Source organism: Somniosus microcephalus, chromosome 13 (assembly GCF_052327205.1).
Source record: "Somniosus microcephalus isolate GS21.2 chromosome 13, FLI_Smic_1.0, whole genome shotgun sequence".
Classification (NCBI taxonomy): domain Eukaryota; kingdom Metazoa; phylum Chordata; class Chondrichthyes; order Squaliformes; family Somniosidae; genus Somniosus; species Somniosus microcephalus.
The window spans coordinates 5,216,421-5,233,299 of record NC_140999.1 but is presented as its reverse complement, the minus strand read 5'-3'; the positions used below and the strand labels follow the sequence as shown (position 1 = coordinate 5,233,299).

The 16,879-nt window shown below is 47.6% G+C and overlaps 1 protein-coding gene across 3 annotated transcripts in view; it reads right to left on the bottom strand.

Annotated features, from left to right (window-relative positions):
* The window catches only part of arrdc2 (arrestin domain containing 2), a 42,381-nt gene that overhangs the window by 10,199 nt on the left and 15,303 nt on the right, over positions 1 to 16,879 (bottom strand). The window contains exon 1 of one of the 3 annotated variants that reach the window (XM_086004392.1): positions 3,800 to 4,193. The exons of 1 other annotated variant lie outside the window; for it this stretch is intronic. In XM_086004392.1, coding sequence (XP_085860518.1) covers positions 3,800 to 4,073 — 274 coding nt within the window. In that variant the 5' untranslated portion in view covers positions 4,074 to 4,193. Of the gene's footprint in view, positions 1 to 3,799; positions 4,194 to 16,879 lie in introns of those variants that run through there. One more of the 3 variants, XM_086004390.1, reaches the window with a different exon arrangement.

Below are 16,879 nucleotides of genomic sequence, written 5' to 3'. Positions count from 1 at the left end.
CACCATCAATGGGAGAATCGCAAGTTTGCTTGTTTTTTTTGGTTTTTTAAGCGATTCGACGGCCTTAGGACCCTCTTGGCGGGGTCAGCTCTGTCGGAATGTTCCGGATGGTTAGCCACCCACATTCCACAGGGAGTGAAGGTCATTGGCGTGATGCCAGACAGAGCTAAAATGCAGCGGACCGAATAATTCCCAAGTTCTGCCAACTGACCTCTGCCCGAGTGGCAATGATACGATCGAGTGATGAGTCACAAGAGTGTCAACAAGAGGGATTATCACGTTCGTGTCGAGAAACCAGGTGAAGGACACCGGGCCACAAAGAGGCTTTAGGGAAGGCGACGGGAGTCGGGTGGGGTCGGTTAGGCGACTCCCAAGCTTTGGGTCCTCAAAGCCGCTAGGAGGAAAAGGAAGACTGAAGGAGGCAAGGAGTCCAATGGTGTTTTAGAGTAGGAGAAAGTGCAATGTATCTCGGTTTCAGGGAGAGCATAGGACAAGGGATACGGAGCTGGGGGGATACGGAGCTGGGGGGGGAGGACATGTTTCAAGGAGCAATGAGCGTGGTAGGATCGACCAGAGAGAGAGGGGTTGGAGGCGAGAGGATTGTTACAGTGCTGTCCTGGATAGCGTGCAAGATGGGGGTGCGGGTTTTGGTCCTGGTATTTGCCGAACCCAGGATGGCAGTGGGATTGAGTCTGGTGTTGCTCATTGTGTTGTAGACAGGGTAGATAGGAGAGAAACTATTTCCTCTGGTGGGGGGAGTCCAGAACAAGGGGGCAGAACCTTAATTAGAGCCCGGCCGTTCAGGGGTGACGTCAGGAAGCACTTCTTCACACAAAGGGTGGTGGAAATCGGGAACTGGGGGGCAATTGAAAATTTCAGAACTGAGATTGATAGATTTTTGTTAGGGAAGGGTATTAAGGGTTATGGAACCAAGGCGGGTGGATGGAGTTAAGATACAGATCAGCTGTGATCTAATTGAATGGCGGAACAGGCTCGAGGGGCAGAATGGCCTCCTCCTGTTCCTAGGTTGCACACAGGGTGGGTTATTAATTACCCATAATTACTATTATCTTCATCCCTGGTTAATCAAAAACCACCACAATGCAAGGTCAACCGGGTTCCAGTAATCATTCACTGGGCAGGCCTGTAGTTAGGCCTGGAGCGGGAGAACAGCATGAGTGAAACCGCCGTCACCTCACTCAACTCGTTCAGTGCTGGGATCCAAAGAGTTGCAGGATGTGGGATGTGAAATTGTAAGCTCAATTTATCTAATTTGTTTTTCCTATCTTGGTGCTCTCTTCCCCTTGGAGAGAATGGCATGAAGTAGTGGAAGGATTCGCAGGGCTGATTAACAGTCTGTCAGGATGGCGATGTCATTGTTTTCGTATCTTTGCGCTCTTCCCTTAGAGAGAGCGGCGTGAAGTAGCGGGGGGATTCGCAGAGCTGAGCAACAGTCCGACAGGCCGCGACGTAGGCACGCATAGCCTTAACCACCTTTATACCAGTCAATAGAGGGGAGGGTTTCATGGGTGCCCACATCCCATACGATGAGCGGGTGGGGTACTGTCAGTTGGTAAGCACCCTGTACGATGGACCATACCAGATCAGCAAGATCCCAGTGCTGCAGTTACGTTCTGTGATGGGTTGGCTCAGCTCATCCCAGATGGCGATGGGGACACAGGGGTGGGGCGTGGGGGGCTACAATTAGCCTCAGGCCCTCGGCGCCAGGGAGGGAGGAGAGAGACAGTCCGCCACAATTCCTATTCCGTGGTGAAAAGGAGGAAATAAAAGGATGCAAAGAGATAAATTAAATAAGTTAAAAAAACCTCTGTCATTGGAGGATTTGTGGGCTGATTTTTAACTATGCCCCGATTCTCATTAAATGTTGGAGCAGGGTCTGGAGAGAGGTGATGCTTTGGCCCGTCACCCGATGACTCCTCCTCTCTCTCTCTCTTATTATTAGTCTGTCTGCTCCTGGATTCTCTCACTCTCAATCAGTTACGCCTACACAATGACTAATTGCCAAAATGAAATTAAAAAAACCTTGGAAAGGGAGAGGCCTGCCCTTACTTGTTGATCAATGTACAGAAACAGAACCGTTCCCCCCCCCCCCCACCTTCTTCACACCTATAGGATCAGCCTCTACCTACAGGACCAAGGTGAATCCAGTGTGTGCCGGGGCTGGGAGATATTTCAGGACAAGTCTCTATCTAAATGCAAGGATTAGTTTTTCAATTTCTTTAATCCAGAAAGCAAACTGAGCAAAACAATCTGCAGGATCCTTTAAGAGTCCGGCATAAAGATTGACAAGGATCTCAGATTAAAAATGATGTGAATGTTGAGATTATACAGGACTAGAAGAAGAAAGAGAGAGAGAGAGAGAGAGCGAGCGAGAGGCACAGAGAGACAGAGCAACAGAAAGAGAGAAAGAAAGAAAGAGAGACAGACAGACAGAGAGACAGAAAGAGAGAGACAGAGAGAGAGAGACAGAGAGAGAGAGACAGACAGAGAGAGAGAGAGAGACAGAGAGAGACAGACAGACAGAGAGAGACAGAAAGAGAGAGACAGAAAGAGAGAGACAGAAAGAGAGAGACAGACAGAGAGAGACAGAGATGCAAACTTTGCTTTGGGCTCCAGTTTTAGTTCTGGTGGAGCATAAAATCCACAATAAACCAGCATTTCCGGGTCACCAGTGCAGAAATCAAAGTCCGCTGTTATTTATTATTTAATAACATTTCTTAAGAAATAGCCCCTTGATTTGCAGTTGGCACCTTTATAAAATTCTAGACTGTTCACCCTCCTGTTGAGGTGCTGAGCCAGTTAAAGGGTGAAACAGACAGGGTCTGATGGTGGGGGGTTTAAAACAGCAAGAACAACAGCAACAGGGCTGATTGAAAGAAAGCAGAAGATTGCTGGGATGGTTTGATGCACAGCCCAGCCAGAGAGGCGAGTGGCTTGTCTTTGTACACAATTTAAAATAGGTGGTGTTTACACAATTAAAAATGACATCTCACTGTGTCCAAAGCATCGAGAGAATACAAAACTGCAGCAACCAGTCTCCCAGTGAAAGGCCGACAGACTCAGGACCTCATTTCACAAGGGCTGCAATTCAGAGTCTACATCAGCACAGGGAATACAGTTCACCACCACTGAAGGAACATACAATATTAACTCAAAAGTTACTTCACACACACAGACTATTATTTTTTAAATGGTGTGGAGATACCAGAGTTGGACTGGGGTGGACAAATGTAAGAAGTCACACAACACCAGGTTATAGTCCAACAGTTTTATTTGAAATCACAAGCTTTCGGAGCGCTGCTCCTTCATCAGGTGAGGTCCACGAATCAGCAAGTCAAAATGAAAACGAAACTTGTTATCTGTTTTCTTGTAAATGCTCTAAAAGCCTCAGTATCACACAGGTAATGACCAAAACTCCAGGAATGCCAGGGGATCTTTGGAGTAACACACTGGCAAGGAAACAGCATCACTGGGCATGAAACCAGAGGAATTGCCTCTGCTGCCCTGGTTTCCTGCAGAGAGGTTGTACCCTCACACTGTGCCCCCTGCCCCACTTTTGCCTTGAAACTTCATATAGAAATAAAAAACAAGCACAGGAGGGGGGCCATTCGGCCCATCGTGCCTGTGGCAGGCTCTTTGGAAAAAGAGCTCTCCAATGAGTCTCAACCCCCTGCCCTGCAAAAATGCCCCTCCACCCTTCACAGTCAATCCTAGTCCCTCTCCTCTCAAAGCAAGATGCAACTGAGCTATAAATACACGCGGTGATGGGGATACTGACCCAGCTGGAGGAGATTCACCTTCTTGTTGTAATACTCCACTTCATCGCTGTAGTTCTGGGTGTAAGCGGTGCTGGAGCCAGCACTCCGAGACTCGGTCCAGTGCACTTTGGCGGAGCCTTCGGTGTGCAACTTTAAAGACTGGATTTTCATTGCGGACGCCAGCTCCAGGACAACTTTGCCCGACACTTCATCCCCAGTGCTGTAAACTGGCACCGAGTCGGGGTCTGGGTTGTCCAACATCATTGAAAACCGCTTCAACTTGCTCAGAATCATCTTTCCGTCTCGTTGTTGAATTAAATGCAAAACCCCCCCCCCAAAAAAAAATATGCAAGCCTTGCGACTGCACTTAGGCGCAACAAGACACTTGCTTTCAGCCGGGGTGTCTGTCCCTTTAAATAGTTGCTCCGCGCTCGGGCTGCGGGCTGTGCCGGAGATTGACAGGCGCGGCCGGCCAATCGCGCGGCGCGCCGTCCCCCCAAGCCGCCCAATGGCAGCGCCGGGAGGGCGGGACTTGGCCGGCCGCTTGATTGACAGCTCCCGGGTCGAGAAAAACAAGTGGCCCCGCGCATGCGCCCGGGCCCGGCTGTTCCCCACCTCGCTTGTTGTTGCCCTTAAAGTAAAGCCCGAGATTGGGGTTAGACCCTCAAGACATAAATCTCTCCGCCTTATTGGAAGGAAAACATCACGAGAGATTCCAGTTTGGGAGGACACTTTTTTTTTAAAAGCCAAGAAACACCGAGTCCCAAAGACAAAATTAACAACTTCCAGGAAAGTTTCACTAACTTTTGGAAAAGTTCCCAAACTTTTATTCCCTTTCTTTAAACCGGTTGCAAATTCCTTTACCCGTTAAATCAAGTCAAACTTAACTTAAAATACGCGAGGGATGTTCTTGCTCGCAAGGTTGGTTTCAGAAATAATTTTAAAATTGTTTTATTCCGCGCCAATATTATTCTAAAGGCAGTTCGAGGGAATATTTGCTGTGTTTTGCTCGTAAACTTGCTATTCCCGATTTTAAAGTACAGTCAACAACTCAGGTTATGTAACTTAAAAATAAAACATTTCCACCACCCTACAAGGCTTTTTTCCACAGCGATTCCTGGTCTGTCTGCTAATCAAACTCTGATTTACTCAGCCTCAGTCTTTCGTAAAACGAAAGAAACCATTCCTCGACAGAACAAGCCATTTCCAAAAACAGCATTAGTCTGGGACAAAGGTCTGTTACATTATACTGGGAGTTTAACTTTCTTAACAAATGCGATCAATTTCTTTCAAATGTCAGCCTTTAAAAAAAAAAAAAATGCAATATACCATGTAAAAAAAAATTATTGTTTTCTTGAATTGCCTGTATTGAAGAGAATTATGAAATTTGTCTTTTGGATGAGACGTTAAGCTGAGACTCTCTTAGCCTGTTCCAATGGTTTGGGAGACATTAAAGATCCCAGGACGAGTGGGGAATTCTCCCCAGTGAACACAAGAACATCAGAAATAGGAGCAGGAGTCGGCCATTCGGCCCCTCGAGCCTGCTCCGCCATTCAATAAGATCATGGCTGATCTTTGACCTCAACTCCACTTTCCTGCACTATCCCCATATCCCTCGATTCCCTATCGATCTCTATCTTGAATATACTCAACGACTGAGCCTCCACAGCCCTCTGGGGTAGAGAATTCCAAAGATTCACCACCCTCCGAGTGAAGAAATTCCTCCTCATCTCAGTCCTAAATGGCCGACCCCTTATTCTGAGACTGTGACCCCTGGTTCTCGACTCCCCAGCCAGGGGAAACATCCTCCCAGTATCTGTCCTGTAAGAATTTTATACATTTCAATGAGATCACCTCATTCTTTGAAACTATAGGAAATATAGACCTAGTCGACTCAATCTCTCCTCATAGGACAATCCCCCCATCCCAGGAATCAGTCTGGTGAACCTTCGTTGCACTCCCTCTATGGCAAGTATATCCTTCCTTAGGTAAGGAGACCAAAACTGTACACAATACTCCAGGTGTGGTCTCACCAGGGCCCTATATAATTGCAGTAAGATGTCTTTACTCTTATACTCAAATACTTTTGTAATAAAGGCCAACATACCATTTGATTTCCTAATTGCTTGCTGTACCTGAATGTTAACTTTCAGTGATTCGTGCACAAGGACACCCAGGTCCCTCTGAACACCAACATTTCCCAATCTCTCACCATTTAAAAAATACTCTGCTTTTCTATTTTTCCTACCAAAGTGGATAATTTCACATTTCTCCACATTATACCCCACCTGCCATGTTCTTACTTAACCTGTCTATATCCCCTTTGCAGCCTCTTTGTGTCCTCCTCATAGCTTACTTTCCCACTGAGCTTTGTATCATCAGCAAACTTGGATACATTGCACTCGGTCCCCTCATCCAAGAGATTATCTGGCCAACATCTCTCCCTCAACTAAAAGCACCAGAAAATAGAAGTGGCTGAACTGATTGTTTATCTGATTGCTGTTTGTGGGATCTTGCTGTGCACAAAATGGGTGGCCCCCCCCACCCCCGTTCGCCTACATAGAATCTTACAGCAACAGTGACTGCACTTCTAAGTAATTCATTGTAGATTGACTGAGTCCTTGCTATGCGATGCTGCATCGATGCAAGTGTGTCTTTACAACTTTTAAAAATCAGTTGCAAGACTTCAGGAGATGAGCGCTGGTGCCATCTGGTGGTGGTGGTTGGATACAACTGCCTGAGGTTTTTAAATACAACAACTTGTATTTCTATAATGCCTTTAACAACAACAACTTGTATTTCTATAGCACCTTTAACGTAGTAAAGCGTCCCAAGGGGCTTCACTGGAACATTATCAAACAAAATTTGTCACTGAGCCACACAAAGAGATTTCCAGCATCCACAATATTTTGCTTTTGTTAAAGAGATATTAGGACAGTCCAAGAGGTTGGTTTTAAGGAGCGGTTTAAAGGAGGAGAGGCGGAGAGGTTTAGGGAGGGAATTCCAGAGCTTAGGACGTAGGCGGCTGAAGGCACGGCCACCAATGGTGGAGCGATTAAAATCGGGGATGCTCAAGAGATTTTATACCCCCCCCCCCACCGCCTCCATAAGAATTAGTGTAAATGTTTTGACCCATATTAACTAGGAAGATCCCAAGCTTCATTGTTGGCCTGTGCGGAATCAGCTGATCTCACCTGTGACTCCCCTGGGGTGCTGCAATCAGCCCATGTGCTCCCGAGGGGTGATGGGGTGAGAACGAGCCAGGGTCCCTGCTCCTGATCGATGTCTAGCGACCCCTGCTGGAAGGTGCTCATGTGCATATATCGGACGACATCAGGATCTAGTCCATTGTGATGGCCCCTTTGGTCGAACAGTCTGTTGACAATCGGTCGTCGTCTGTTCTCTCACATGAAAAGAGGTGATCTGAGTGAGGTACCAAGGGGGATGTGGCCATGCAATCTGTACCCCAACTTGAGTCAGTGGCAGCTCTCTCTCGCCTCTGAGTCAGAAGGTTGTGGGTTCAAGTCCCACTCCAGAGACTTGAGCACAAAATCCAGGCTGACACTCCCGGTACAGTGCCAAGGGAGCGCTGCACTGTTGGAGGTGCCATCTGCCCTCTCAAGTGGACGCAAGAGATCCCAGGGCCACTATTTTGAAGAAGAGCAGGGGCGTTCTCCCTGGTGTCCTGGCCAATATTCATCCCTCAACCAACATCACTAAAACACAATTATCTGGTCATTATTACGTCGCTGTTAGTGAGATCTTGCTGTGCGTAAATTGGCTGCCGCATTTCCTACATTACAACAGTGACGACACTTCAAAAAGTACTTCATTGGCTGTAAAGTGCTTTGGGACATCCTGAGGTTGTGAAAGGCGCTATAGAAATGCAAGTATGTTCTTTCTCTATACATGATGTTGAGTGAGGGGGCTTTTAAATTAAGCCTGTTTTGGTTCTCACATCTCAGATTAAATGGTTATCACGTTGCTCAGCAATGAGATTTCTGTAAAGTCTGTGGGTTGTACAGTTAATAACGACACAGACTTCAGGAATAACAAACAAACAGGTCTTTACTATTCGAAGGTCAGGGCGAATCTGCCCCAGCAATCCTGCCACAACACTTATATACTGGTGTGGTCACTGTCGGTATTACAGTATACAGAAGCCAAACAAGTAGTGCCACACCTAAAGTAGTTCTCTTAAAGGTGAACGGTTACATACAATAGTTTCCTTAAAGGTAGACGGGTACATACACTACAATCCTCCCTTTTTAGCTTATTACTTACAGAGTCCCATTAACATACATATCTTCAACTTCATATAAAACACTTTACAGATATAATCTCGGTGGGAAACAGTTCACAAAGTCAGTCTCTGCGGGAACAGTTCACAGATTCAGTCTCCGATCTTGACTTGGTCCGAACAACATCTCTTTGGTGTAGCCGGTTCACATGGATAGTGTGACTCCTCCATAGCCTTTTCCTTGACGTAACAGCTTGAACTTTCGTCCTGTTGAACCGGCAGTGCCGACTTTTATAACCAACTGGCTGTCTTGATAATTTCCCACTTTTCAACTAATTTAGCTCCTTTCGTAGGTCCCCTCCTGAGCTGGTAGAAGTGATAATATTTTAGATAGTTATTGTCTTCTGCCTCTTCTTTTTCTTTTCTGCCTTTTTGAGACTCTCGGGGCTCCTTTCTCGGCTGCCAGCTGTAGCGCCACCAACTCTCTATGTTCCTTAGACCTTAAGTGTTTCATCCTGATTTCAGCACTTTGGGAGTTTTCATCACAAACTGGGCAGACCACATCCTCGTAATATTCAGTGTCACTCAACAGGTCATGGTAATATTCGGGTTCGTCCTGAGTTAGGCCAGCGAGAGGGCCTTCTACTTCCTCCTTACCCATCTGGACGTTAGCTGACTGTGGTTCCTTCCCTAGACATCTTTCTTGAAAAGACTTCTTCATGCATTCATCTTCATCCCGCTCTTCCTGGGTTTCCTGCAAATCCTTCACTAATGACCTCATTTGTGATTTCAATACTTCCCCTTCCCTCGGGGATTGATTGATCGGGCTATTCAATCCTTCTACTGGAGCAGCTGTTTCAACATTCTGTTGTTCACATAGACGCGATTCAGCGTACTTTTGGCATCCCAGTAAAGTCTGTTTTGCAACCTCAGCTATTTCCCAAACTTTTGAGAGCTCCGAACTCCTTCCCGTTGAAGATTGAAGCTCGTGTTCAGATTGTTCCCATTGCAGAGTCTTTTCCCTCAGCATATGAAGGAGTTGGCTGACCGTTAACTCTTCCACGGGAACACTGTGGATCAGAGTCTTCTCCATTTCATCCACCTTTTCCTCCAATGCTTCCACCTTCTTTTCCTCTTGTACTTTGGCTTTCAGTGCTCGGAAAAGTTGCGCCCTGATGCTCTCTAGCTCATGTTCAGGGACCATTCTTACAGTCTCTGTGTTTCTTACAGTTTCCTTTTCTTCCACTGAAAGGATTCCCAGTTGAATCTGTTCTTCAAGTTGTTGAACCTCGGACATTGCCGCCTCATATTTGTCTTGGGTTTCCTTCAATATTTTTATGAGTTCTTGGACATCTTGTCTTTCATGTTCTGCCATGTCTTTCACCTCTAATTTCTCATCTATGGATGGAACTTCTACCGATGAGTCTGTCTTGGCCTTGAGCTCATCAAGAATTTCCTGCAGCCTTTGGACTTCTTGCTCATGTTCAACCTTTAGTTGTTCATATGCTTCTACTGAAACTAGCTTTTCGGAGGTTGCCGAGTTAACCCCCTCCAGAATTGTAGCCTGGGCCTGTTCATACTGTTCTTTCAACTTCTCACACTCTGCTTGTAAGGAGTCGTAGAGAAGAACTGGAATAACATCCTGGCTTCCTGAAGATTCCTCTTCATTTGCTTCTTTCGCAATTTCCTGTTGGAGTTCAGCCAAGGCTGCTATGCTATCTGCCTCTCGAAGTCTCACTGCCATCAAATCTTCTTTATTCTTGCAGTCTATCTCAGCCATTTTCCGATTACTTTCATTTAACTGAGTGAGTAGTCCCTTATTCTGGGCTGAGAGATATTGCACCTTCTCATGTAGACCATAGCACTCCTTCGCTGCTCGACATAGCTGGTTACTGCTGATTTGGTTCTGTGTTTCAAGTTCCAACATCCTTTGCTTAGCTTCTTTCAGTTTCGCCCCTATAAGCTCCTCTTGCAACATGGCCACATTATTCACATCCGGTAAAGAGGCATTTCTCTTTTCCATGTCCAAGATTTTTTTCTGCATATCTTTAAGTGCACACTGCGATTCAGCTTCTCTTAACCTTGCTTGCACTAGCTCCGTCTCCAATTGCAGAACAAAATCCTCAGTGTAGCGTGGTTTGCCTTTATGCTGTATCTCTAGATCATGCAAATATTCTAACTCCTGAACATCATAAGGGAGATGTGATCGGTAATTGGTCACGATGGCTCTATGGTCGCTCTTTGCTTGAGCTAGCTGCCTCTGCTGTCTTTCCAGGTTCTCCCATTCGGTGTCCCAGAACTTTTCCATTGTTTTCATCTCTTGTACGAGACGGTAACTCAACTGTTCTAATTGTTGTCGTACTTTGAAATAAGTTTGAGTCCGAGTTCGGTGTTCTTCCGTCGTGGATAAGTCCTTAACTTGAACAGGCTCAGAATTCTCTGTCAAACTGGAGTTCTGCTCTGAAGCTTTATTCTTCTCGGTAGCATAAGCCTTTATGCATGTCTTCGTTTTCTCCACCATAGTCGGCAAGTTCATTTTAGCCTTGTCTTCCATATTTGAGTTGGTCTTATCGTCATCCGTTTCAGAATCTGAGCTGATAGCTTGCACCGAGTCCTCACTCATTATGGCTTTTAGATAGTGCCATTCCATGTCTATTTTCTTGATCCACTCTCGTCCTAGAAGTGGTGGTCCTCCCTCAGATAATACGTACAAGTTCATTCTTGGGTGTTCTTTACCCCTATCTCTCACCTTGACTCTTATCTTCCCCATGGGGTATACCTTATGCCCCGTGTATGTCTGCAATACGAACTTGGTATTTCTTAAGGGTATGTGAGAGAATAGCCGGTGGTAGTCCCTTCGATTTATGACTGATAGAGCTGATCCAGTGTCCAACTCCATTCTTACTTGGACTCCAGCTATTTTTAGTATGACCCAGATAGTTTGTAGGTCAGCTTCCTTACTCACATTGTGAATTCTCAGACTACCCAGCTCCTGGCTGTTTGGGTCTGAGTCTGAATTCTGTTCGTCTGAACTCTTCTCAGCCACCTTGTGTACCTTGTTGTACTTTTCTTGTGGTGGCTTCCTTTGGTTGTTGGTCTTCTTCCCTGACCGGCATACCTTAGCGATGTGACCCAGTTTGCCACATTTCCTACATTCTTGGTTCTTAAACCAGCATTGATTCTGGTCGTGTGTTGTCTTCCCACAACGATAGCATTTTGTTGTACTTGAGGTAATTTGGTCCACCCCGAGTGCCGCCGCCTTTAGCTGCATTTCCGCCGTTCCTTTCGCTGCGGCTTCGTGCGATGCGGCTATAAGGACAGCCCTGTCAAGTATGAGGTCGTTCTCTTCGAGTAGTCGCTTTTGTGTCCCTTCCTTGGACAATCCGCATACGAACTTGTCTCGCAGTGCCTCTGTCAGATTCCCTCCGAACTGGCAGCATTTCGCTAGCCTACGCAGTTCGACCAAATATTCCGCGTTGCTTTCGTCTTTCCGTTGCGTTCTTGCATAGAATTTGAATCGTTCAGCCAACATCAACGGTGTGGGGTTCAAGTGGTCCTTCAGAACAGCCACAATCCCTTCGAAAGTCTGATCCGCCGGTTTAGCTGGTGCTAGTAGATGCTTCAAGAGCCCGTATGTCTTTGCGCCCATCGAGTTTAGCAATGTTATCGCTTTGTCGTCTTCCTCTATTTTGTTGGCTTCACAATAGATCTCGATGCGTTCCACGTATGTGGCCCAGTCTTCTATCTCAGAATTAAAATCGTTAATATTCCCTCGCTTAGGCATCTTCCTTTCCTTGGGAGCAGCACAAGTATTTCTTTAAATTCTTATTTATTATTTATTTATTTCTAAGATGGCGGTTTTTCCCGCGAAAATGGCGGTTTCCCGCTCTTTCCTTCTCTCCCCGCCCCTTCAATGGCGGTCTCCCGCGTCTGTCGTCTTCTCCGCCTAATGGCGGCTTCCCGCGTTTCTTCCCTGGTGGGAGGGGTACGCTTTCCCCACAGCGGACAGGTTCAGCCGCTGGGCTGGCTTCCGCACAGCTCCCCTTACTCGGCTCTGTCTTTCTCTCCCGCTCGCACGGCTCTACCGGCGCTGGGTACCCCGTTCACGGAGAACAGTTCAGCCGCTGGACTGGCTCTCGCGCAGCCTCCTTTGGTCGGCTCTGCCTCTCCCACATGCCCGGCTCCCGTTCGCCTCCCAGCCCTCACGCAGTCCGGTGCTTCCCTCCCCGGCTGCGGCTGAGTTTCTCTCTTCCCGCGCCTGCTCCCGGTCTCGGCGCTTCGTGGCTTCAGTCGCTGCCCGGCTTTTCCCGCCGATCGCGGTCCGGCTATCTCACGACGCCGTTGGACCCGCCTTCCTGACCAGCTCTGCTCCCCCTCGACCGTGGTCGAGTGCACAGCCCTTATCCTCCGGATTTCGTTACACTTTCCCCTACTCACAGTCTCCGTGGCCGCCTTGTTTCCTGCTGATCGGCTCACTCCGCACCGTGGTAGAAGGGTAGTCAGTGCCTGTTGCTGATGGAAGCTTTTGTTGCTAAAGTCTTCCTCCTTTCTATTGCTGCAGCCTCGTGTTTTCTCCCAGCATAACGACAAGGGCGGTTGCCTCTCTTCGACGCTCTTCGTTGCTTTGGTAGTCTCGCCGCAGGGTACGATCGGACTCGTCGCCACTGTAAAGTCTGTGGGTTGTACAGTTAATAACGACACAGACTTCAGGAATAACAAACAAACAGGTCTTTACTATTCGAAGGTCAGGGCGAATCTGCCCAAGGAATCCTGCCACAACACTTATATACCGGTGTGGTCACCGTCGGTATTACAGTATACAGAAGCCAAACAAGTAGTGCCACACCTAAAGTAGTTCTCTTAAAGGTGAACGGTTACATACAATAGTTTCCTTAAAGGTAGACGGGTACATACACTACAATTTCCGTTCCTGGAAGAAGAAGGATGAATTTCCCCAAATTGCTCTCCCGATCTTCTTACCCCTCACTGCGCTGAAATCCAGACACATCACACTAAAGCTCATTCTTTCCTAGGACCGCCAAACCGTGCCACTCCTCCCCTCCCTCAGTCTCCCCTTCCTCCTTCCATAGGAATGTAGGAGCAGGAGGAGGCCCTTCAGCCCCTCGAGCCTGGTCTGCCATTCCATGAGATCGCGGGCGATCCGTACCCTCAGCTCCATCCACCCGCCTTGGTTCCATAACCCTCAATACCCTCACCCAACAAAAATCTAGCGATCTCAGTCTTGAAGGCTCCAAATGTCCCCCTGCATTCCCAGCCTCTTTGAGACAGAGAGAGTTCTAGATTTCCACTACCTTTTTTTTGCAAAGAAGTGCTTTCCTAAGTTCCTAAATGGCCGCGCTCTAATTTTATGATTGTGCCCCCTTGTTCGGGACTCCAAAATCCAAACTTGGTGTCACATAACCCAACCACCACTCATCTTCCCTCCAACGCTTTTTGTGAAACTCTGGTGGGTCTGCCCACACTGCTGGCATTCCCCATGGTTACTGGCAGTGACTGACCAGCACAGGAAATCAGCAACGGGAATATACCCAGATCTGCTTCGAAAAGTAGAAGGATTCCCGCGGTCGTTTACCGCACATCGCTCAGATCAACACAGCACTCATACAAGAGATAGCAAAATACTGCAGATGCTGGAAATCCAAAATAACAACAGAAAATGCTGGAAAAACTCAGCAGGTCAGACAACATCCGTGGAGAGAAATTAGAGTCAACGTTTCGGGTCAAAACCCTTTTTCAAAACTGGAAAGGAAATAAAATAGATCGAAGGCAGGGCTACGATAGAACAAAAGAAGTAAAGAGGTATTCAAAACCAGACGAGATGGTAATAGGACAGTGGAGACAAAAGACGGCTCAGAGAGCTATACTGTTGATTCCTTCAGGGTGACCCATGACTATGATTCAAGTATTCATAAAATGTACAGCACAGAAACAGGCCATTCGGCCCAACTGGTCTGTGCCGGTGTTTATGCTCCACACGAGCCTCCTCCCACCCCTCTTCATCTCACCCTATCAGCATATCCTTCTATTCCTTTCTCCCTCATGTGTTTATTCAGCTTCCCCTTAAATGCATCGATACTATTCACCTCAACCACTCCCTGTGGTAGCGAGTTCCACATTCTCACCCCTCTCTGGGTGAAGAAGTTTCTCCTGAATTCCCCATTGGATTTATCAGTGACTGTCTTATATTGATGGCTCCTAGTTCTGGTCTCCCCCACAAGTGGAAACATCTTCTCTACGTCTACCCTATCGAACCCTTTCATAATCCTAAAGACCTCGATCAGGTCGCCGCTCAGCCTTCTCCTTTCTGGAGAAAAGAGCCCCAGCCTGTTCAGCCTTTCCTGATATAGTTATAACCTCTCAGTTCTGGTATCAACCTTGTAAATCTTTTGTGCAGCTTCTCCAGTGTCTCTATATCCTTTCTGTAATATGGTGACCAGAACTGTGCACAGCACCCCGAGTGTGGTCTAACCAAGGTTCGATACAAGTTTAACATCACTTCTCTACTTTTCAACTCTATTCTTCTAGTATTCAGCTAGATTTTGGCCAATTATTCCTTCCTACGATCCCAGGAAGGAGAGGATCAACTCGCTCCTGCTTTATTATACTTGGAATCAGATAGTTGACCTGGGGGAAGGAGTCACGAAGGTGCCACTGGCGTTGCCCCTTCTCACGTGTTTCCCCTCCCGAAGGTGCTGACTCTCGCTGGGGGGGCGGGGGGGGGGGGAATGGTGCAGGCTGCCCTCTCGTACCTCGTCCCAAGTGGCTACTGTTCCCGCGTGAGCGTAGGCACGCTATTTGGCTACAGGGGCATCGCAGCTAAGCCTACATTCTTCCCTTGCCCACGATACAGACATGTAAACTTCCCAGCAGGAGTCACTAGATGGCGATCAGGAGCAGGAACCCAGGCCGAGTTTTACTCACTCGAGCCCATAGGTGCTGAGGCCGATTGTAAGATCCCTATTAACCGCCTTGATTCTGATCGATGGGCTCAGCACAGAGCAGGGATCAAAACTCGAGACGTTCTCCAGGCTGGATGAAGCAGTACCATAGGGCACAATATATTTCTAGGATAATAGGATGTACATTCATAGAATAGGATCATACAGCACAGAAGGAGGCCATTCGGCCCATCGTGCCTGTGCCGGCTCTTTGAACGAGCTCTCCAATTAGTCCCACTCCCCCCGCTCTTTCCCCAGAGCCCTGCACATTTTTTCCTTTACAAGTATTTCTCCAATTCCCTTTTGAAAGTTACTATTGAATCTGCTTCCACCGCCCTTTCAGGCAGCGCATTCCAGATCACAACAACTCGCTGCATAAAAACATTCTCCTCATCTCCCCTCTGGTTCTTTTGCCAATTATCTTCAATCTGTGTCCTCTGGTTACCGACCCTCCCGCCAGTGGAAACAGTTTCTCCTTATTTATTCTATCGAAACCCCTCATAAATTTGAACACCTCTATTAAATCTCCCCTTAACCTTCTCTGCTCTAAGGAGAACAACCCCAGCTTCTCCAGTCTCTCCACATCACTGAAGTCCCTCATCCCTGGAACCATTCTAGTAAATCTCCTCTGCACCCTCTCCAAGGCCTTGACATCCTTCCTAAAGTGCGGTGCCAAGAATTGGACACAATACTCCAGCTGAGGCCTAACGTGTCATTAGAAAGATTCAACACAGCGCAAGAAAGAAAGGCTTGTATTTCTATAGCGCCTTTCTCGACCACCGGACGTCCCAAAGTGCTTTCCAGCCAATGAAGTACTTATTGAAGTGTAGTCACTGTTGTAATGTGAGAAACGCAGCAGCCAATTTGCGCACAGCAAGCTCCCACAAACAGCAATGTGATAATGACCAGATCATCTGTTTTTTGTTATGTTGGTTGAGGGATAAATATTGGCCCCAGGATACCGGGGAGAACTCCCCTGCTCTTCTTCAAAATAGTGGCCGTGGAATCTTTTACATCCACCTGAGAGCAGATGGGGCCTCGGTTTAACATCTCATCCGAAAGACGGCACCTCCGACAGTGCAGCACTCCCTCAGCACTACACTAGGAGTGTCAGCCTAGCTTTATGTGCTCAAGTCCCTGGAGTGGGGACTCGAACCCAGAACCTTCTGACTCCGAGGTGAGTGTGCTGCCCAAGAGAGCCCATGACCGCGGAGTGATAGGCTTGTGTCACAGAGAGTTTAATGGGGAGTCCCTGACGTCGTGTTCTTCATCTCCAATCGTTGCCTGGGGGCCCGAACCCCCCAATTTTAACCAACCATCACAAGGGAGCTGTCATGTGGTGAAATGTCGGTGAGCCAAAGGCAAAATATTGTAGCCCTCGTGTGTTCTGCCACTCGGTCCTGGCAACTAGAACCGACAGCGCCCCCCTGGGTGGGTACCAGCCCCCCAGGATTACCCCGGAGTCTGCAGGAATGAAAGATTCCTCTCCGGGAGAAAAACCACAGGGGCCGTTAAAAAGAATTGTGTTCTATCTATTTTCTTTGAACACTTTTGCTTATTAGTTAGAAAAATATCGGAGATGGGGAATAAAGGCTGTTTGATGACAGTCAAGAATGATCCAAATCGGGTAACGAAGAGTCTGTTCGCTTTACGATTGGCAGAAGGAGGTCCGCGCGCTGTGTCGGGCGACCAATGGCGGGAGCGCGGGGATTGGGGGGGGGGGGGTTGGCGGAGGGACGAATCCCCCAGGAATACATCCCACCAGAGTTGGAGGCTCGAGCCCGGGGCGAGGTGCACGGTGTGTGCGGTCCACAGGTTCCTCGAGAGGGAGGTGAAAAAAAATGAAAATCTAGCGTGATTTATTGATGTGTCGGGTATAGCTGTGGGCTTCAGGCACAGTT